This window comes from Fusarium redolens (assembly GCF_020744475.1).
Source record: "Fusarium redolens strain MPI-CAGE-AT-0023 chromosome Unknown BKA55scaffold_10, whole genome shotgun sequence".
In the NCBI taxonomy this organism is placed as follows: Eukaryota; Fungi; Ascomycota; class Sordariomycetes; order Hypocreales; family Nectriaceae; genus Fusarium; species Fusarium redolens.
The window spans coordinates 260212-282083 of record NW_025763673.1 but is presented as its reverse complement, the minus strand read 5'-3'; the positions used below and the strand labels follow the sequence as shown (position 1 = coordinate 282083).

General features: G+C 49.1%; 4 protein-coding genes across 4 annotated transcripts; all 4 read right to left on the bottom strand.

Moving 5' to 3' along the window:
* Positions 1–127: 127 nt before the first annotated feature.
* Positions 128–1470, bottom strand: BKA55DRAFT_514583 (uncharacterized protein; the record flags this gene model as incomplete). Its single annotated transcript, XM_046187973.1, has 4 exons — positions 128–968; positions 1019–1098; positions 1152–1343; positions 1396–1470. 4 exons carry the CDS (start codon positions 1468–1470, stop codon positions 128–130), a joined length of 1188 nt encoding a protein of 395 aa, XP_046047891.1.
* A 5439-nt stretch (positions 1471–6909) lies between these two features.
* On the bottom strand, positions 6910–7194 carry BKA55DRAFT_480223 (uncharacterized protein; the record flags this gene model as incomplete). Its single annotated transcript, XM_046186194.1, has 1 exon — positions 6910–7194. A coding segment is annotated over one exon (285 nt), but the record flags the coding sequence as incomplete, so codon positions are not given.
* A 7506-nt stretch (positions 7195–14700) lies between these two features.
* Positions 14701–15243, bottom strand: BKA55DRAFT_540629 (uncharacterized protein; the record flags this gene model as incomplete). Its single annotated transcript, XM_046190289.1, has 1 exon — positions 14701–15243. The coding sequence occupies one exon, from the start codon at positions 15241–15243 to the stop codon at positions 14701–14703; it is 543 nt and encodes a 180-aa protein (XP_046047889.1).
* Positions 15244–19386: 4143 nt separating this feature from the next.
* On the bottom strand, positions 19387–20185 carry BKA55DRAFT_676752 (RGS domain-containing protein). Its single transcript, XM_046198101.1, has one exon. The coding sequence runs from the start codon at positions 20165–20167 to the stop codon at positions 19535–19537; it is 633 nt and encodes a 210-aa protein (XP_046047888.1). The 5' UTR covers positions 20168–20185; the 3' UTR covers positions 19387–19534.
* Between the last annotated feature and the right edge of the window lie 1687 nt (positions 20186–21872).

Genomic DNA, 21872 nt, shown 5'->3' with positions numbered 1-21872 from the left:
ATTATGGCCTAGCTTAGGTATGAATATGATATTACAACGCATCGTCTTAAATCAGGACGACGTGAGGGCGTAATCATACAAGGTAATCGTCATGAAACATAAAGTAGCCTTAGAGCCTCGAGGTCAATCACAGACTGCCAAGCCTGCTGCTTGGCAGCTGCATCGAAGGATCATCAACTTCGATCTTCGGTCCATAAGGATCATAAACCGTAGTCCCGTACACCGGCAACTGCCCGATAGCCGTAACTTCGATTGGAAGGTCGTCATTTGACCACTTTTCCTGTTGGAACTGGCTCATAAGCTGTTGCATAGGTTGCTGATATTGGATGATGGACTGTTGAGAGTCCGCCTGCGCGTATTCCGGTCGGTTCCTGGGCAGATATGCGTAAAAGCGTTCCTGAACCATGGGGCTAGAAACCGACGTTGCGGAAAAGGTCCTGGGGCTACTTTGAATCGAGGCTGCGGTGGCTAAGGTTGAATACCGCAACTCCATGAGAGGTCTTTCCACTTGTTGAGGAAGCTCGCAATGAGGTTGCGCAGCATTAGTCATCGTTACAACCTCCGGATTGCCCTGCTCGGTAGCATAGTACATTTGACGTGGCATAGTCGTGGTTCGACGGAGCGTTGGAGCACCCACATAATAGTCGGGTATGAGTTGGTCGTGGAACTCTTGAAGCGCATTTGAAGGAATGCCGTGTTGATTTGCATATTGCTGTGGCATATGCTGGTCGTGGACTTGTTGATTAAAGTCGGCATATGAAGTTGCGCGATGTAACGGGCCGTACGGAGTTGCTTGGTCCATAGAAACATCATCACAAGGCGACCAGGTCATTGCGGAGTGCTGGGGGGTCGAAGGAGGCTCGTCGTCTTCTGAATCTGAGGAGCAATCGTGTAGGATGTCGTTGGGGCTCATTCCTTGCTGGTGCGATATGCGTTGGTGCTCAACCATCGTAGCTTTTCTACGGAAGCTACATGATGTGTTAGCACTTAGGGTAGACCAAGACATTCCTCGCCTTACCTTTTAGAGCAACCATCATGGGCACACTTGTAGGGGCGCATGCCCGTATGGACACGTCGATGACGGGCGTGACTTGAAGACTTTGAAACTTTAGTAGCGTTCAGTGGGCTTGCAGATATTGGTAAATGCGTACATCAGAGAAACGCTTTCCGCAGCCAATATGTTGGCATTGGTGCGGCTTCTCTCCAGTATGTATTCGAATATGAACGGTCAAGGCACTTCGTTGGATGAAGGTCTTTCCGCATTCCGAAATCGAGCATGCGTAAGGTCGCTCATTCGTATGGATTCGATAATGTCTTTGCAGATCACTCTTACGGTTGAAGCTCTATGCCAACTATTAGCTCGCGATTGGAACTCCCAAGGCAAAGTCGAAGTACCTTTGTGCATGATCGCCAATCGCATTGGAATGGACGAGCGGTAGGCTGTTTCTCAACTAACTCCATGACTTCCATGCTGACTTTTGAGAGGCTTCGACTTGATACTGAAAGGCAATGTAGCGATGGTGCTGGTTGTGGATTAATCAAGTAACACAAGCCACCATCCGGTTACAGTATATTAAGAATAAGAAACTCGATGCCGAGTAATTGGAGAGTCCAGAAGGTGAGATTAGGTCGATGATCCACGAGTATATAGTAGGCTGAGCCCAGTAAAACGAAGTCAACGATTGGACAAGTCTTGAGATAAGGGGCAACAGTTGGCTTGCCAGATTCTGCTCGTAGTCTAAAACCAGAAGGATGAATATTGAGCCACAAGCCAAAAACTATGCGTCAAGCCGCTCACAAGTATGCAAAATTGTTGCGGTATCGTGTTTTCGGTACTGTGCTCGACAGCGGTAGTAGATATGTGACTGGCAGATCGAGGATACGCGATGCACCGAAACTGGCTGCTCGACTTGATAATATGTGTTAATACAGCAAGTTCTAGTGGATTAGAAGAGGTGCTGAGCCTTGCGTTTGATCCAGGCCGGTCTCCTGTCCAGGCCCAGGTTCTAGAGGGAGGATCGGGGGGCTCCACAATATCAAACAACTAGCCAAGAAACTCGCAAGTCAGTTCCAGGCGATCTAGGAAGTCAAGGCGACTCGCGACGGCCAAGTTCTAATGATGCCGGATTGCGGTCGTATATGGTTCGGTGTATACCGTAAAAATAATAAATAAATAAAAGGTTGTCGATGTCGATCGAATACCTCCAAGTGCTGGATTCGAGGAACATGTAGTAGAGCCAGGGCCAGGGCGAGGTTGATAAGAGGGAAGAGGTCCGCCTGCTATGCGTGTGAGCACAAACGTTGCAAGAGAGCGTTGCGCTGCCACAAGTGTAGAAGGGTGTATTAGGTGGGAGATCCAGGAATGCAAAGTAAGACTGGGGGCCAATATTGAGATTAAGCTAACACGGTTTCAGCTCTCGCTCTCTCATCATTGGTGTGCGAGTTATGGATTTGGTGGGGTGGGCGCGCGGGCTTGTGCGTCAAACCGACAGTGGGGTCAAGTCAACCGACTGGACCTTAACACGCTTGTACCGGCCCTGAAACCTCATGTCATACCTCGTTCCGTGTCACCAACGTCCTGTTCTAACTACAGTATGTCTATGTCGTCGCGCTCAGACCAAAGGCCTGAAGAGGAAGCGGGTTCGGGTTCGGGTATCTAGAATAGCCCTTTGCAAGTGCTTAGGATGCAGACGAGGCACACCGAGTTGACCTAAATACAGCGTCAAACAGGAACCGTGGCCACGGGAGCCCAGCAAGCCTTGGAGGCTATTGATTATCTGCAGACATCTATTCGGGGCCATGACGCGGAGTGTAGGTATTTTTCGCCTATAACAGAATAGGCTCTTTCCCACCACTTGTTGGAAAATCCGGGGATCCCCCTTCCCTTCAGGGTTTAGACTGTTAGTCTGAAAGTCCTAGATTTAGAGTTCAAAGTCCTAGATGAAACCATCTAGAGATATAAACCCAAGAACTCTCATCTCAATAATTAACAATCAAGTTTTACAAAATATATTTTTTCACCCAGCACTACTGCGCAATATAAACAACACCACTTTGACCTTTACCCTTGAATCTCGGGCCACCCCAAGCATAAGCCCATGACCCCCGCCTCCCCGGGGTTCTGGGCTCGACCATGGATTACAGGGCTTAACGGTCACAAGGCAGCTGGGGAGACCTCGATGGAGCGAGCCTTCTGCGCTTCATTGCTTCACTTGGCAATTGCCCAACCCCAGATCGAACCGCACCTTGCATCCTTTCTGAGATTAGTAGATTTTAATATTATTCATCTTAGATATTGCGCCTAAATCACTACAGGTCGCATCCCAGGTGGAGGATCCAAGGTTGCTGCTGGTGTGATACCCCCTGCCCTCTGCTAGCCCCAATTCGCTAATGCCTGAACCACAGACCCCGATGTTTCAAACGCCGCTTCCTACTGGCTAATGGCTGGATGTGGACTGAGAGAAAGGCCCGTCATGCCTGCGAAATGGCAAGTCCGTCTCTCAACACGAATCTCCGTAGTTGCGCGTAGTACGGGCAGTTGATCTGTAGCATTTCTTGCCATGCTTTGACCGGTCGGAAACTTCTGCCTTGACTGACGTTCCTTATGGAACGCTTTAAACAGCTCGTTATAAATACGCCGGCGCTAATCCTTTTGGCTCGTGAGGGCCTCGCCCGGTATTGATTGAGAACTCATAGATGACTTTGGAAAGATCTGTATGACGATTTTGGCGAGAATGGTTAATGCTGCGTCTGTAGGTTCCCCTCACGTACCTGTTATGTGACAGGGGCCCTGAGGGCCAAGGTACTTTCGGGAGCCTTTCGACAATTGACGGGATAGGAATCGGAATTTTTATCTGCTTTAGCTAAGGACGTTTTGTACAGTTTTCCCTATAGAGAGTGGAGGCAGAGGCCTTGCAGTGTGTTTGCAAGGACTAGATGTCATACATGTTGGCCCATCACAAGCCCAAAAACCAACATCTTGCACTGAGGGGCTGAGCGACGGAAGCAACAAGGTCACCTCTGCGGCTCACATTCTCTTCCCCTAGATAAGATCGAGATCGAGCAATTAGGGGGGGAGGTCAATGCGCATCCAGTTCCAGCTCCGTGGCCCCGAAGTGAGTTGTCACACGCTAGCGCGGTCATAAGACTTGCATGCATTCCCGATTGGGCTGAGGCCCATGGTGCTAGCTGTTGGGGGAATCGAGGGTCATGAATTTGATGATCGTGTGCAGAGGGTGAAGTACCTAGCCTTATGAGTGGTCAAGTTTCCAAAGGCGGCTGACCGAGCTAAACACTCGAGCGGATAGCCCGTATGATGTGTCAACATGTGGTAGGTGCCGGATACCGGTCACACAAAAATGTCTCCGATCACCCTCCGCCTCCCCGCGGTGTCTGAGAGACTTTCATAGTACAGGCAAGAGACAGCGGCGAGGAAGTTGTTGATATGTACGTGGACTGAGAGAGTAGCAGCGTCTGACGAAAGGATAAACACAATAGGATTAAGTCTATGATAAGGTGGCTTCTCTTTGTCCATATCTTCCTCACTTTCGAAATAGGAGTCCGGATGAGAACCAAATTATAGTCTCTGGTGGAAGAGCACATGCATGCAAGTTTAATCAACACGTTCGCATGTCACATCGCTTTTCGCAGAGATATAGAACTTACGTCTGCGCGTTGACCCTTGATTTAGCGAACTGACGCGGAGCTAAGGGAAGATAAGATCCATGCTGCCATGACCCCTGCATCGGCCTTGTTGCCCCCCTTTGTTCAGCCTCTCAATGCAACATGCTGCTTTTGGGCATGCAAGCCAACATCTGTCATATTTAGTCCTTCCAAAACCCTGCAAGGCCCTCACACTTTGTTTTCTCCTACGTAAACAACAGCTAACATCTTACATCCGAGCCACAACATTGGGGGGCCGGGCTCAACCCACGGCCATAGCTGTGGAAGCGAGGACGACCTTTAACCAGGCCGAAGCTGCAGAACCCTGCAGATCTTCTCCCCCCAACATATGTAGCCACATTGACAAGGTGGAGCCATCAAAACTCGCCCCGGTCGACGTTGCCCAAAGTAGCGGAACGCATAGTTATAGTGGGCCTTTGTCAGGACCGGGCTTAGCGGTGGAGACGTGATGGGTCCGTGCCCGAAGCCCCAACTGAAAACAGAATGGGAACGAGTTGGTGATAACAACCGCCATCAACCAACATGTCGAATGAATGAATGAATTTATTCCGCCCAGGAGGATACGCCTCATCTCCTCAGTGCGTGGGGGCCTCCACTGTCGTCACGATGAGGGGGTGTGGTCAATTAAAATGCGATATTGCAAGGCCAACATGTAAGCGTGCGGGCACAGGTCCGTGTCGGTCTATTTTCCAGTGCCGGTCATACTTGGGTATTGTAGAGTAGAGGGAGCTCTACCCACTTCTCTAACCCTACCCAGGTAGAGGAGTGGTCTCCTCTACCCTACCCGGGTAGAGTGGGTAGATTGGTGGATAGACTATAAGGTAGGTAGGGAAGGCAGATGCTGTATATATGCTCAATTCTTCGTAATAAGCCACCTTGTATTATACAACCCAACCCTCTTCATCGAAATCAATATTCATTTCATCATCCATCTCCACAGCCTCTACCATCATCGCTAGCTGCTCCTCCGAAGAGATGAGCTTCCTCGCGAACCAGTTGCCCATGCACTCTAACCTCTGGAGGTTCTCTGGCGATAACCCTAAGCCTATCCCAGCTCTGCGTACGGCGTGCGCCCGAGAATTGTTGTTCTGGTTCAGCGGAGGAGGGTGCGATTGAGAGAATATTGATGGCCATACGGTGGAGACGAGGATAGCGCCGGCGCTGCTCTGGAACTAACCACCACTGAAGAGGAGTTATCTTTAGAGCATCAAGATCGATAGTTTTATCTTCAATAAACGCCGTAAACGTATCTTCATCCTCTTGCGAAGTAGGTTGAACTCTAAGACGACGTTTCAGCCGGTCTAATTCATTCTCTATCCTCTTCTTCGAGGATGGATGAGACGTATCGATATCAGCAGCAGCAGCAGGGAGTGATTCATGAGGGAGATGCGCGTATTGCTTCTGCCAGATCGAATAAGCAGCATCAATAGTCTTCTGATGCCACTCTTCAGGCCAGTTCTGAAGAAGATAATGCTTCCGCTTCGAGGGATCGAGAAGCATCGCGGCGGCGTATACTGGCGTTGACTCAACGAGTGCGTAGTATTTATCAAGGATAAACCAGCCCATCTCAATAGAATGAACCATGCGGAGGTCCATCTCTGGGCCTGATTTATATAGCACCTATAAAACATCAGCTTTAAGCATTGTCTTGATGAAATAGGATAAACCTTCTGATCCTCAAAGAAGGTGAGGATAGCATCCATCAGTGTAAGGCTCTGGGATAATGAAGCCTCACTGCCTTCAACCCATAGCGTACCACTAGCAAATACAGAGAGCACTGATGTAATTAATCAATTAATCTGAATCCAAGGTCGGATTCAGATTAATTATTGAATCCGGCCCTTGGATTCAATGATTAATTAGTGATTCAGCGATTAATTAGTTACCAATACTTGTAAAGACCATTCAATAACCACTTGACGTTGGATAACGATAGCTACTATGCTAAAATTCCCCTAGCAATTAAAATTCCCTTCGCTAGTGGACACCGACTGCCTCGGGGGTCTTGAAGGCCTGGTCCAGTAGTCCATTCTTAATCCAATGCTTTAAGCACTCCGTATACTCTATAGTCTTCACCAATAAACGGCTCCTGTCCCAAGTGATTGTGCGTCGCGCTCCACTAAAAACTCGTTCAGCCTCAGCTGACATAGCCGGTATCGAAAAGATATTGACCGCAAGGCGGTGTAGGTGAGGATAAGATGTTTGTTGGGTTGGTTCGAGCCACCACGAAAGGGCGGAAGAAGCACCGATAGGCAGAGGTGGACCCTCGATAAACCGATCGAATTCATCATGAGAAGATGATTGCTGATAGATCCGCTTCTTATATGCCTCATAAGCCGAAAGATCCTCCTCCATTTCCAGTACTTGGACTGGCTTGAACCCTTCCCATAGCTTGCGTACAGCATCAATTGCCGGGGCTATATAATGCGATTGGTCCTTCCACGCCTCATCAAGATGCGCTCGTCGGAGACTAGGATGGAGCAGGATTGCAGCCGCGTAGACTGGGGAATCATCTGTACGCTTGTAGTAGTCATCGAATTTGTACCAGCTGGTCATGATTCGATCGGCCATCGTAATATCGTGTTGAAATTGCTGCATGGCAGCTTTATAGTGCGTGATAAGAAAATCCATAGAACAAATCACTTCATCTAGTGATGATTTGTCCCACTGGGTGTCTTTAGTAATCTCATAGAATGGTTGTAGAAAGCTGTGGATCTCCTGAAGCTCCTGCCAATGCTCAGGATGGAGATAATCAAGCTTGATATCGCCCTCCATGTAGTAATCGTCGAGAAAGCTATTTATTTCTTTGCGCAGTGTGATGGCAACATGAACCATAAGGTACCAAGAGTTCCATCTGGTTGAGTTATCCTGAGGAATCATGCGGACAGCAACTTTCAAGAACGCCTGATAGCGTTGACTTGATGAGCGTATCCATACCACAAGGTTATGAAGCATCCCAAGTGCCCCATATTGTCGCCAGGTAGTTGCTGTCTCTGCCCTTTCAACAGCACCTTCCTGTTCGTCGTATGAGAGCTGCGACACCTGACGCAGTGCCTCATCGGAAGCGTCCTTATTCTTACCGAACAGGAACGCCTGCACTGCCAGATTGATGACATGGCCGTTACAGCGGAGTCGGCGGTGGGCGGCATTGAAACCACAGGCTTTGGCTACGGCTTGCAACATTGTGTCGTTGTTGTAGGCGTTATCAAGGGTAAAGTATCCGATTTTATCCTGTATTCCGTAGGAATTGATGACCCGGAGGAAAGTCTCCGCAATAGCCTCACCACTATGAGCACCTTCGAGCTCTCTAAGAGCGAGCAAGGCTTTGCATAACTGCCGGCTGTCTAGATTAATAAAGTGGGCCACGATGGCAAGAAGGCTGTGGTGGTTGGGAGAAGACCAGATATCAATACTAAAGTGCACTTGTGCAAGCGAGAACTTCAGCTTTGTTATCAGTGTCTGACGATGGGTCGTAAATCCCTCTTCGAGTAATTTGGGGACTTGTCCACGGCTTTGTGTGACAACTCTAGGGGCCATGTAATTGACTGTGTGAAGGAGAGCGTACCATTCCGGCCACTCAACGAGGCTATGTGGAAGGTTATGGGCGGTAAGGAGGTTGACTAGCGCTTGGTTATACAATCTTTCATCAACCGCAGCGAGAAGGTGTTTCTCCTGCTCAATATCATGCCCTTCCTGTCTCGCAGCTTGCAGTCTAAACAGTCTGTCAATTGCGTTGTTCTGACCAAGCTTCTTAGCCGTAGGTTGTTCGGAAATTTGGATGTAATGCTTATCCCGGAGATGGCCTCGAACTCGGTTGTGAGCAGTCTGGGAGTAGGTACAGCGTTTGCAATACCATATCTTCTGACCGTGCCTATTGCGCTCGGGTTCTTTGCTGCTTGGCTGACGACTCTCTGTCCAGATGTCAGTTGCTGTAGGGGTACGAAACCGTTTTCTGGATGCTATAGTAGAGGAGGATTCTGAGGCTTGAGGAGATTCGCCAGCTGTGTCCAAGTTCTCAGTAGGCTTCTCTGTAAAGGAAAGAGAGTCGTGATCGTTGGCAGAGACAGAAGATGAATCGGCAGAGGCCATGTTGTTTACTAGTGTCGGCGTTATCAGAGGTGGTTGACATCTGGAGACAACTCTAGCAGAATACTGAGAAATCTTTCCAGACGCCTGTTCTGCGCAACAATTAGTGGATGGAGAGCTCACTGACGGCCTACCTCGTAGTATCTCGTTCTGTTCGATTAGATGATTGATAGATAGTCAACTCGCCTAGCTACTAGTTTGGAATGATGACTGCTATTTAATATATACACAGCCAGACTAGGCAACAATAGACAATAGACACCAAATGAGCCACGTGCGTATGTAACAAGGCACCAGCAGGCAGGAAAGCCTCATGGAACATCTAGATCTGGTGTTCTGCCTCCACTTTAATTAATCATCGAAACTTAATTAATCCTGGCCGACCTTGATTCAGATAATTAATCCTAGCCAGTGTTGCTAATAATATAAACAATACGATACTGGCAATATGAACCCCCTCGCAATATTATTGTATTGTCAAGGGGTGCATATTGTATTATCCAATATGAACATGACTCGTATTATATGTATTGCCAAGAAGCTAATATATTGGCAGTGTGACAATACATGCAATATATTCCACGTGACCCGTTCAAATCTCGTCACCCTGGAAATCTCGTATCCCACACCATGATTTAAGGCACTCCAATGCCTCAATTACATCACTCCCAAGTCGATTTCGACGGTCTGTAATCGTTATCTTCGCCCCAGAGAAGAGCCGCTCCGGCTCCGCAGACATTGCAGGAATTGACAGTATATCCACTGCCATCTTACTCAGGTTCGGGTAGGTTTTCTGCTGTGTCTCCTCTAGCCACCATGCGAGGGCGCTCGTAAAGCCATAAACCCGTTCAGAGTTGCAATATCGCTCATATTCGTCCATGGTGAGTGACGGCTGCAAGTGCTTGTTCCTCCAATTCAAGAACTCGTTGGTGGTTGTCGATGGGACCTCGCAGAGAGGAAGCGGTGGTTCCATAGGTTTATATTCGTTCCACAGTGTCTCAATCAGCTTCTTTGACGGCTCAATCCACTCTTCTTTCCAGTTCTCCTGGATGTAGTGCCATTTGTGCGAAGGATGAAGCACAATAGCCGCAACGTACGCAGGCGATTCTTCAGTAAGGCGGTAGTACTTATCCAACTTAGCCCAGCCCGAGTTGTACATTGGTGCCATCACCGGATCATTCATAGTTGCCTCCTTGCCGGCTTCGAATTGTGCCAGTACGAAGTCCATGGCCAAGAGGACATTGTCGAGTGTTGCAAACGATGACTCGAGAGCTTTGGTCGTCATCTTCAGCTTCTCCAGGAAGGACTTAACCTTCTCCAAGATGACCCAGTCCTCTGGAGAGAGCTCGTCTCCAGCGCAATCTGATTCCATCCATTTATTGAAATAGCCGTCAATCGCATCTCTGAGGTTCAGGGCCACTCGCAACATGTTATACCACGAACTCCATCTTGTATCGTTGTCCCGTGCGAGCTTGTGGTTATGGCTCACGGCAAGGAACTTTTGGCCGCGCTGGACACTGCGTTGGATGAAAACGACGAAGTTGTGAAGCTTGCCAAGAGGCCCCTTCTTCCGCCACGCTTCAATATGTCTTAGTGTCACATTATGCACGCTAGGATCGTCGACTTCGAGTTTCTCATCATCGGTGATGAAAAGAAAGGCTTTGGCAGCGAGGTTGATGATATGACCTTGGCAGCGCAGTCGGTGCACTTTGGGGTCGTATTGGATGTCATATCGGCGTAGGAGGCCTGCAGGATGTTAGGGCCACCAGTCAGGAGAAACAACGAGTCATTGTGCTGACCAAGCGAAAGGGATCTCATCATGGTGTCATTATTCCCAGCATTGTCCATTACGAAATAGCCAAGCTTGGAGGCAAAGCCCCATTCATCTACCACATTCAAAACAGCCACGGCAAAATGAGAACCGTCGTGCTCACTGTCGATATCTTTCAACGCCAAAACATGGTGTTCCAGCTGACCGTCTTCTATGACATAGTGTGCGACTATGCCTAGGATGGCCAAAGAGTTGGGAGAAGTCCAGAGGTCACACCTGATGTGAATTCTTGACTTGGCCGACTGTATGCGCTGTTTGACCTTCTCCTTCTGGTCTTCGTACTGCCGCATGATCCATTTTCTGATAGTCTCATGAGTGTCTGGAAGCCAAGTATCGACATCTTTATTGATGTAGGCCAAGAGTGCCCGGAACTCTGGACATTCCACCAGCCGAAATGGGAGAGAGCAGGCCGTAATAAACCTCACATATAAAACTTCGAGCTGGTCAGGGTTGATGGAATCACCGGGTTGATCGTTGAGCCGACGACGTTTGTGGGGATTTTCCTCTGCCACAGCACGAGCTCGTTCGAGAATCGTTCGTCTCGTTGTCACTTTAGTCGTTCGCGGGGCTCCTCTTGGCAGACCGTGGCCGTCAGGAGGAGGGTCCGTAAGGTGTTTTGCAGGAGCCGCAGTACCCCCAGAACAGGCATAGGTTCTGTCACAGTGTTTGCAGCGCCACTCTTCTTTTCCAGTCCGCTCATTGTAGTATCTCGTCTCTATCTCCTCGTCCGGCATATGGGAGAAGATCCATGATGTTCTGGGCTTGATGGATGAAGTTGTAGAGGCTGTGCAAGGTCGGGATTTGGGTGTTTCGCTTTCGTCTGGGCTGTGTAAGTGCTGGCCGGAATAGTCCGAAAAGTCTACTGAGATTGGCGATTCTCTTCGTTGTGACCATTTTACAAAAGGGAGGCGTTGTTGAGGCATGGTGGTAGGTCCGTCCAAGCTCGACAGTGGTAAAGAAAATGGCCTGTGGTGACAATGGCCGACATGGTCCGTACCAATCTTGGCGCGCGGAAGAAACGCGTGGCCGCGTCCTAGGCTTAACTATAAATAGCGACGCGTGTTAAGTGGAAGTGCGTGCTCACCAATAAAATGCCGAGTATACCTGCCGTGGGGTGTAGGGTACCATCCAGGACCACCTAGTGGGCACCCCCACCTAATGGACCACCAAAATTTCGATCTTCCCATACAAAATCCAAATATTGATGTCCGCAAAAACAGGCCCGATTTTCAATTAATAAACGAGGCTTTAAAGAGAGTTTCTATAAAGTTATTTGAATTTTACTCTCTGCGTGGTTTTTTGACCTCCCGACCGCTTCGTGTGCGCTGGCAGTGCTTTGTTACGACCGTAGAGTCGTCACGTTCGTCCTCTAACCCGACACCCACCTCAATCACCGACTCGACCTCCTCATCCACATCCACCTCTATTTCTGCCCCCTTTGAGTCAGGAAGAGCTTCTCCAGTCGCTAGAGACTCCGCTAGAGCCATGAATCGTCGGTTCGGGTTCGGTACCGCCTTTCTTTTCTTCCCTCGCCGCAGCTGAGCCATCTGCACCTCGAGGCCAGTAATCCGCGCATTCTGAACGGCAACCTTCATCTCTAAAGCTTCCAGCCCCTTTGCGATCTTACTGTACTTCTGCCTGGTCGGACGACTTCGGTGCTTGGCCATTTCCCTCACTTGCCGACTCGTTTTCGGCGTATCATCTGAGTGCAGTTGAGGAGGGCTCGGCGTCTTGAACTCTTCTAGCAGTTTTTCTTTGTCTGGTTGAATTTCCGGATGTGCTAGAGCTTTGTAACGATTTATAGGCTAATTTCTAGTAAACCTCTAGCCGGATAAGATAATCTCCTTCCTCATGCCCACCTCCCTGGCTTTCGCGTATGCCCGAATAAAGTTGACTTTGTCAACCGGCGCAGAATCGGTCAAACTAGCCAGCTTTTGGAGTTCTTTCCGATACGCACCTTTTATAACATTAAAAATTCCATTATCTAATGGCTGCAAACCATGGGAACAATGTGCTGGTAGGTAACAGCAGTAGACGTTGTTCAGAAAGCACGTCGCCATCCACTCGTCCTGACTGCTTGTTAATGGCCCTATAGCGGGTAACTCTGCGGCAAAAACACCAAAATGCTTACCTGCGCATGGCTCCCGTGGCCGTCAAGGATAATGAGTCTCGCATCCGATGCATCACGAGGCTCCGTTTGGGGTAGATAGACGTCTTTCAACCATTCGAGAGCTATATGGTTGTCGGTCCAGCCGTTTGGTGATGTAATGTAGTGCCAGTCCGCTATCGATTCGAATTCCTTAAGAAACCACTGCTTCTGCAGCTCTTTTCCTTTAAAGATAATTCCCGGTTTTAAAGCGCGGCCAGTTGCGGTGACAGCCTCAATAAACGAGGTCCAAGTGCGCGACTGAACGCCTTTCAACATCGCCTTCTTCTTCGGGTCAGAGCTCCCGATTACGAGGCTATCCAGGCCTCATGGATAATCAATTAGCTATGCCCTATAAAAACCCATAGAGTACTTGTAGAAGACTTACCGAAACCCACCATTATGCCGCCCTCATCCACGTTAACCGTGTTCTCAGGCTTGATCCAGCCGTACTCGTTCTCCCGGATATCGAAGTACCAATTGACCGCCTTCGGAGTAAATCCGTCAAATCTGGCGGCTTCCTGACGTTTTCCAAGCTTGGTAGATAGTTCTAGGTGACGTTTGACGAACCTGGTGGTCCAGTGCTTGCCCAGAGGTTTGTTATCGCCTTGTTGTTTAAGGATGGCCTCGACACAGGCGCGGAGCTGGCTGTGCGAGAGAGCATAGCCTAGAGACTCTTGTCGCAGCACCCAACGAAGGAGGGTCTCCTCCTGGCTCTTTGAAATACGCTGGTGGGCCTGGATCCGTTCATTCCTGCTCGCTTGACCGGAAAGTCGCCCGGAAAGGGTCGACCGAGGTACTCCACGTTTATGGGCCGCCCCCGTCTGTGACAGGCCTCTATCAGTAATATCGAGTATAGCCTCAGCTACGTCATCTTCGGTATAAACACGGCGAACCATTGCGAAAGGAGTTCCGACAAGAAAATTAGGTGAAAATTCGGCTTAAGTGGATGGAGTCGCGTAGGGTAGATGAGGAAAAATGCGAAAGAATTCAAAGTGCTAGAGAACTAGGCCACGAGGCGGAACGGAGAAAAGTTAAGCCGATATTAAAATTTCATGAAAACTGCTATACAACATTGGTATGGGTTTGTAAGTATCTTCGTTCTTGGCTGAATGCGATGTACTTGAAAATTCGGAGTTTGTATGGGAAGATTGAAATTTTGGTGGTCCATTAGGTGGGGGTGCCCACTAGGTGGTCCTGGATGGTATTCCATCCCGCAGAGTTACTTAAAGCATATAGCTAGATTACTAATGTCTACCCTGTGACATCTAGCTATGAAGGTTACGACGGAGGAAGAGGCCAACCAATGGGAAGGTGTATCATCCACTCTTAATTAAAAAGCCAGCTAGAAGCGCGACAACCCCGTCACTTTTTCGGTGAAAGAGGATGTACAGGGGTGTGAGCCAATGAAAGACCGCGAATTTCCACTTTCACCGAAAGTGAGCCGGATAAAAGGGGTGTAGCTGCCCGCCCTGCTGGGGAAGAATCGTTGACACGCGACACCTTCTACCCACGATAGCTCATAAGTAGACACATGCCAGCCCGGCGATAGTCTTCCCCTGCCTCTTGGGGTTTTTTGTTGATACTCCTCAGCATAATGTTTTTATATCTTTTGAATATAGTAGACAATATGGCTATATATACGATATCTCTAGAACGTAGCTCTTCGAGCTACGCCTTGTCAATTAGAGCCTGACCTGCCTGCAGTGCCTATCCGTAGCAATAGACCGTATTCCGCCTGAAGCGTTCCCCGTTCACCTGCCTACCCGAGCCCAGCCCGTGACAAATAGCACTTTACGCAACAGGATGTGTCGCGTTGCGTATTAATCCCTTGTTCTGATCAGCACTACCATTTCTGTATGTGGAATATTGTAAAATCAACTCTACACCCTGGCAATAATCAACCCTACTAGGTTTAAAGTGGGTCAATAAAATCAACTCTAGTAGAGTTGATTTAGTCATTCGTTACTAGGGTATGCGAGTGCGCCGGGGCCCAGTTGCCGTCCTCTTTAATGCCCAGTACGGCCGTGAAGTGTAGTAGCGGATTGCTATATTGCTTCCGTCCTAGCTTCTGCTTGATGCAGCTGATGTAAAAGCGGCAGACGGCTCGGTCAAGCGCCTCTATCTCGGGGTTATCCGAATCGGCTTCCTCTACCTCTAGATCAACGTCAGTGTTAGCATCAGCGTCAGTATCAGTGTCGATATCTAGATCTGTATCCCGATCTAGATCTAGATCTAGATCTATATCGGCATGCCTCTGCTGTTGCTGCTGTTGCCTTTCCTTCCCATGTCCTGTCCCCTTCCTTATCCCTTTCCCCGCCCCCTTTCCCCTGCCCTTGCCTTGCCCTCCTCTTCGCTCCTCTTGATGATATCCGCCACGATGTCGAGCTGCTGGGTTATATTGGCAAGATGCCCCCACTGCTCGTCCGTGAACCGGATCCCGTGCTCCTCCCGGGCCCCGGCCTGTCCCAGCGGCAAGATGTGCGCGCAATAGCATAGAAAGCGCTCCCAGTATCCGCCAGGCTGGCGAATCTATCTACATCTATCTACCGGCATCTTATGTAGATAGATGTAGATGCTTAGTCATAATTTGCAATGTAGATAGATAGATGTAGACTACATGTAGATGTAGATAGATCCGGTAGATAGACGGTCGGCTAATCCTCGGCCGTGTCGTCGCCCACCTCCTTCAGCAAACCTTCATACCCTTCTAGCAGCCCAGCCCGTAACCACGACCTTACCGTCTGAGTAACGGCAATTGTGCTTGCATCTAAGCGTGACCTCTTGGGCGAAACCATACTACCAGCGGAAGAAAAGGTCCTCTCACACTCAGAAGCCATTGCTGGGACAGAGAGGATGTCAATCGCCATTTTCGCCACTCGCGGATACTCAAATCGCTTCGCAGACCAGTATTCAAGAGGATTGTCGTATGTTGTGTATATGTCTTGCTTTGTAGACAACCACCTCTCCAGTTCGTCTGTGGCTTCGTCATGGCCATGGCGGGTGGACGATATTAATTCGTCTTGGAAGGAATCAAATGGATTGTACTCGCGCGCCCTCACCGCGGCAGGAAGGTTACTGCTCGAGATTTCCCACTGAGCGGGAAGGTCGCGATACTCCTCTTCCCAGAGCTTTTGGATGAGCTGGCGTGCCGCGAAAAGCCATTCCTCCTTCTCACCGTAGGCTTTTGTCAAGAACGACCATTGTATACCGGGGTGGAGAACCGTGGCTGCATAGTATATTGGCGTCTCATCAAGCTTGGTGTAGTACTTGTTGAGCTTGGCCCAGGCCGAATTGACGCACGAGGAATAGTAACTAGGTTCCGCCCGGTGCGTTGCCTCAGTCTTTGCTTTCTCCAGCGTAGAAAGGAGGAATTCGAATGCGACGGCAACCTGCCAAATAATTCCATATTGAGCTTCAACGCCTCCCTTACGAACTCGGAGCTGACAGTCCCCTTCAAGCCGCAAAAGACAGGAATCGAACATTCTAAGAATATCTCTGAACCAACTGAGGGCATCCCAGTCTGCCTCACTCAGTAGATTTGCTTCCTCAAGACATCGAGAAAGTTGGCTTGGCGGCTGGGTACGGGTAGATCGGGGTCGTTGAAATTTCCTGCTTGATTGAATCGTAATGTCAATGAGCTCCTCCAGATAGCGTCGGAGCTTAATTGCTCGCTCGATCATATAATATTGAGACAACCAGCGTGTGCTGTTGTCAAGGACGACATCAAGAGTGCCTGGGTAGGACTTGTCAGGGTCTTCATCTTGTAATTTCCGCAGAATTGCTGTCGCCTTATTCGACCGATTGACCCAGACGACAAGGTTGTGGAGTTTACCTACTGGACCTCTTTTTGTCCACTCTGCAAAATCGTCCGCATCAAGGTCCTCGAGTGTAATGCTGTCTTTAATGAAGAGGAGCGCTTTGGCGACAAGATGAAGAATATGCCCGAAACACCGGATCCTTCTGCTGGCCGGATTCTGCCACTGAAGCTTGTGGCCTATTGCTTCGACTGCTCCTTCATTGCTTGTGGCGTTATCGAGAATAATGTATCCAACCTTGTTGTTTGCAATCAACTCGAAGTCATCCAACACCTCCATAACAGCAGCTGAGATATTTTCTCCCGTGTGCGCTATGGTGACGTTTGGGAGGCCAAGGACGATCTTCCGTGGCTGGAATGTATCTTCATCGAGAAAGAAGGCATTTATGGAGAAGAACGAATGTCTGTTCCGGGACGCCCAGCCATCAAATGCAATATGAACCTGGCTTGGGCTTCGTGATAGCGTGTGGATGACGCGCGATTTGTATGTGTTGAACTCGTCGATGATCCTAGCCCGAACCGTTTCATGGGTCAGATTGGCGGAAGTCTCGTGAACCAAGGGGTTCAGGTACTAAAAGGCCTTTTGGAGGCCTTTATGCTCCGGTACGCGAAATGACAGATTTGCATCGGTGATCCACTGGACAACGTGGCGCTGGAACGTGGTCTTGTCAAATCGAGTAACCAACTCGTCGTGAAAGTCGTCCCTCTTCCGTTTCTTGGTTGCCAAATCATGAAGGGTCAGTTGATTCGGGGGCCGCTCCTGCATATATCGTGTTGCTTTTGATGGATCTGGATGAAAAATATTGTGGGCCTTGCTGAGATGACCTTCAATGTTCCGAGTGTTGGACGAGACATAAGCCTTTGGCCGGGGAACGCCATGCTGGACACAGTGGCAACAGAGCCATGTATGGGGGCCAGACTCATTGCCTTTGGACCTAGCTTGAACGTCATAGCCGTGAGCCCAAAACCAGCCGGTAGCTTGACCAGTTCGAGCTGAGAGGACACAATGGCTGCGGACAGCTTGCGACACTGCATCCTAGTCTTTGATGATTGAATGGCTGCTGCGAGACGAGGAATTGTGCATAGGCAAGGTTGGGTCTTCGGGACAGGATATTTCCGATATGGTAGTATCGGTTGCGTAACTGAATAAATCGCTTTGAGGTACCATTTGGGCAATGGTTTTGGGTGGCATCAAGGGCAATGAGAATATGTCAAACCAAGACCCAATCGAAAAAGGGGGATGGCGAGGGGAAATCGGGAAATGAGGGACGGTTAGGGAAGGGATTGTCAGAGGTACCGATACTTCGGAGCACGAGGATGCCACTAGTACCGAGAAAGTACAACTACCTCACCCAATTTTCACCGCGGTCTTGGCATCTACATTTCGTCTATCTACCGGACCTCCAGGTAGATAGATAGAAGACCCACATGTCCTCTGGTAGATAGATAGATGTAGATCTACATCTATCTACATCTACATTTCATCTACATCGGTAGATAGATTCGCCAGCCTGGCATCGACCCGATCAGATAGCCGCCGGTTCGAGTACTAGGAGACCACAATCAAGTACCCAGAGAAGGCCAAGTGCATTCGAGGCAGTTCAGGCAACAACACGGCCAAAGGCACAACCTAAATGCAGCAGATGCCACCAGATAGGTCATACAATGACTTCAAAGACATGCCGTCAACGATACGAGGAGCTTTTGAAGCCACTAGCACCGACGGCGCAGGCACGACCATTGCCGACGACATCTTCATCAGCATTATCCTTGCACGCGGGAGAAGCTCCAAGACCAACGTCTTCGGGATCAACAGATCAGGCAGAGTCAGTGAGAGATAGTGCCAGTTGCATTATTGTCAGTCTCGACAGCACGGATAACATAGTGCCGGCAGCATCATTAGCAGCACCGTTGGCACAGACAAAGATAGTGCCGACATCAAGGTATAACGATCCTGGGGCTATCTATCAGAGATATGTTGCTGCTCGAGATGCTTGGTACAAGGTGCAGCCTCGTGGCAGTATTAAAACCAACCAGCAGTATCGGAGGGCGCTAGGTCTACCTCTGCGGTACGACAAATCCAGCTATCAGTGGTGTCTCGATTGGAAGCAGATGGGTAAGCGCTGCGATACTCCAAACGGCTCCAGAGATTGGACTAAAGAGGAGATGATGGCCTATTTAGATTGGAGCAAAGCAGAAGATGACCGTGTCGAGGCTCAGGTAGCTGTGGAGATGGAACGCAATCCTTTTTCCAGCAGAAGAGGTATGCATGATATTTGGGAGGCGGCAGCGGCAGATAATGAGGCCCAGCAGGCCATTCATTCCGGTAGATTACCCAGGATTCATAACCATTTGAAATCATAGTATTCTCAAAAGTAAAACCTGCATCACAGCGCAATTTCGACAGGCCAAATGGCCTCCAGTATTTGCGCTGCTATGTACCGGTGCCTGAGAACCTAGGGTATATTGGGGTAATGACGAAGAAGGAGCTAAATATTTTTTCCTGTTGGCGTGAAGGTTTCCGTTACGTAACTCCGGCCAATACATCCGATATATTAAGAGCGCTGCAAGTTTTGCAGGTTAGTAATATTCATTCACGCAAGTAATTTAATGCGCTCATTTTATCATCTAATGATCATTCTCAATAGATGCGTGAAACTTACTGGAATCTATATGAGATATAGTTTGACTACCGCTGAAGGCTATTTCTGTGCTGGAAAGCTGCCACTGAAATTTATAAGCCGCCAGTAGCTGGTATGGAATAGCGGAATAATCTACCCCGCATGTGGCGTCATATTTCAATTTCTCCACTCGAGCACTATGAGAATATATCTTAAAATGGCCTCTTCGCAGCATTTCCAAACGTTGAGGGAGAAACCTGCCTCTATATTTGTAACCTTGAACTTTCCTAATAAAGGAAAATCCCACTCACTATAGCTTTTGCATGAATACTGTCTTCAGACGCGCTTGATCATGGCCGCAGTAGATGGCTGTAAGGTGATGCGGGGGCGCCTCCTAGGAAGCGGCGGCGTGTACAAAGAGTGACCTCACCGTCTTCTCTCGAACCGGAAGCCCGCGACCCAGAGTCCTCCTCGTAGCCCCGTTCTGACGTGGGTGTTGGGATTTTCCGCTGAAGTCTGCCGAAAATCCCCTTCCAGCCACCACCCCCTCTATCTCCCGGTTGATCCAGCGACACATAAGACCTCAGGAACCCAGGTAGGATCGAGTCCTCCATGAGTTCAAGGATGATCTTGACGGCTTCATCCAATCCCGATGGATGTGGAGGAAGTGCAGAAGAACGTAATCCAAGAAGTCGAGCCCTAACTTCAGAGGGAAGGTTGACCTCGCGATGTCCGCTATGGAGGATATAAGTGCCGAGAAGATCTTCCCATAGTTCCTGTAGGTAATCGTAATGGCGTCTTAAATATGCCCAAGGGATTTCTTTATCCTCGACTATCTCTGCGTAATAAGCTCGGTATCTCGAGGCGTCTTGGATGAATTGAAGGGTTTCTAGGCAATGATTTTTTGAAAGATAGGCTGTAAAATCATTTAATCCCCTTGCGTCTGAATTTGAAGTAGAGATAACTTCAGGTAATGATTGCATTATAAATGTGTCTTCGGTATGAGGAACAGTTTGTAATCTAATCCTGTCGCACCTTAGGCCTTTCCCGTCTTATAAGATGAATACCTCTTCTCTCGCCACATGCTCGGGATGGCTCCGGCTCCTCTTTATTGGAGGACTGTGTCTAGGTTTTCGGGCGGAAAAATACATCCGATAACCAGCCAAAGCTTGAGCGTATGTCACCGCCACCACCACGACTACCTTAACGCCCAGTTAGCGGCCGCTCCGGCTCCAGAGACCTCAGGCCTGGATGCGTTACATGATAACGGATTGTCCAGCTCGCGGCCACTTCATTACTCAGAGCGTGGGGAGTTCCGCATCAAGCCGAAACCGGAGATGCGTGGTTCTGCAGGTCTTCATGACTCGAGATTTCTGGCAGTAAAACATATTGCCAGCTCAGTCTGAGCGAAATTTTCTGGTGATGCTGAAACGGACATCCTTCCCGGAACGACCTGACGCCTGCATGGAGGTTGTAGAGGTTGAATCTGACAAAGGCGGCGGCGGATTAACCATTGGCGGCATCATTGGTGTAATCATTTCCATCGCTACATATCCTAGTCTGGAGGCTCTATATCAAGCCTAAGAGGTCACAGACTTCCACATCTATCCATGTCGACGATGTGGATCCTGTGCAAAGCTCCGACAAGGATGCCGCCTCGAGGGGAACTTCTCTGCCATCGACACATACCGTTCGCTCTATCGCTCCCATCGCCCTTACTCAAGCCTTCAGATTATCCGGATCGCCTACATCCCTGTCGTTATCAAGCGGGCGAACCCGATGTCACTTTTCAGCTCAGCCGCAGATGAACAGCGGTTAGCGTCGATCGTGGAAGTAACTGATCGTCTATTCGATCGATGCGGCGAAACAATACGGTGCGAAAGACCTCAGCGGGCGAAAAATGTTATTCATACTGATTAATATGTTTTATATCACTTTGACGCACCGTTTGAAATGACCTTCACCTTATCTTATTGTGTGGTCGAGCTTTGACGGCACGGATTCTAAGCATGCTTTCTGGGCGACATTTGACTTTGATAATGGCATTCGCGACCCTCCGACTAATACTATTATCGATAACCGATTTGAGATGAAACTGACAGAAATAGGATGCGTGCAGTTAACAAACTCTGATTATGTAGTCTTATCATCAACGAGATAAGGGCCTGATGAGATGCATTCCAAAAACCGCCAAGCCCGCTTAGTCTAGTGTCAATGATCGTCAATGGCGAGAGGCGCTAAAGCGTGCGGGTTGACTTGAACCAGTTAAACAGGTGCTGGGGGTATCACATACAAGCAGTGATTCTTCAAGAATTCGTGCCCAAATAGTTGAACCTTCTGGGGGCATATTTTACTCGACACAAGATGAATACACGAATCTGCATCAATGGGCCAAACACACATCATGCCTGCCAGGAACCGATTCTCTATTGACACAAGGCAATTGCGATTGGGTTTGTGACTTTGGGAAATACAGCCGTCACATACGCCCAGACAGTCGCAGAGCAATAAGCGCTTGGAGAATCGGGTAGATTAAGGTTTAGGCGCGTGCGCGCTGAAGATCTGACTGAGTACGAGGCAGGGCAGATTTAGATTGTAAACCTGTCAAGGCTTAGTCGATTAGGAAATGGATTAGCGAGCGACCTTCTAGGATTTGCTGCCCTCAGGCCGAGCCCCAGATAGGATGCA

Coding starts and splice junctions, on each gene's coding strand:
- BKA55DRAFT_676752 (XM_046198101.1), bottom strand. CDS start 20,167: ATGCAATCATTACCTGAAGTTATCTCTACTTCAAATTCAGACGCAAGG.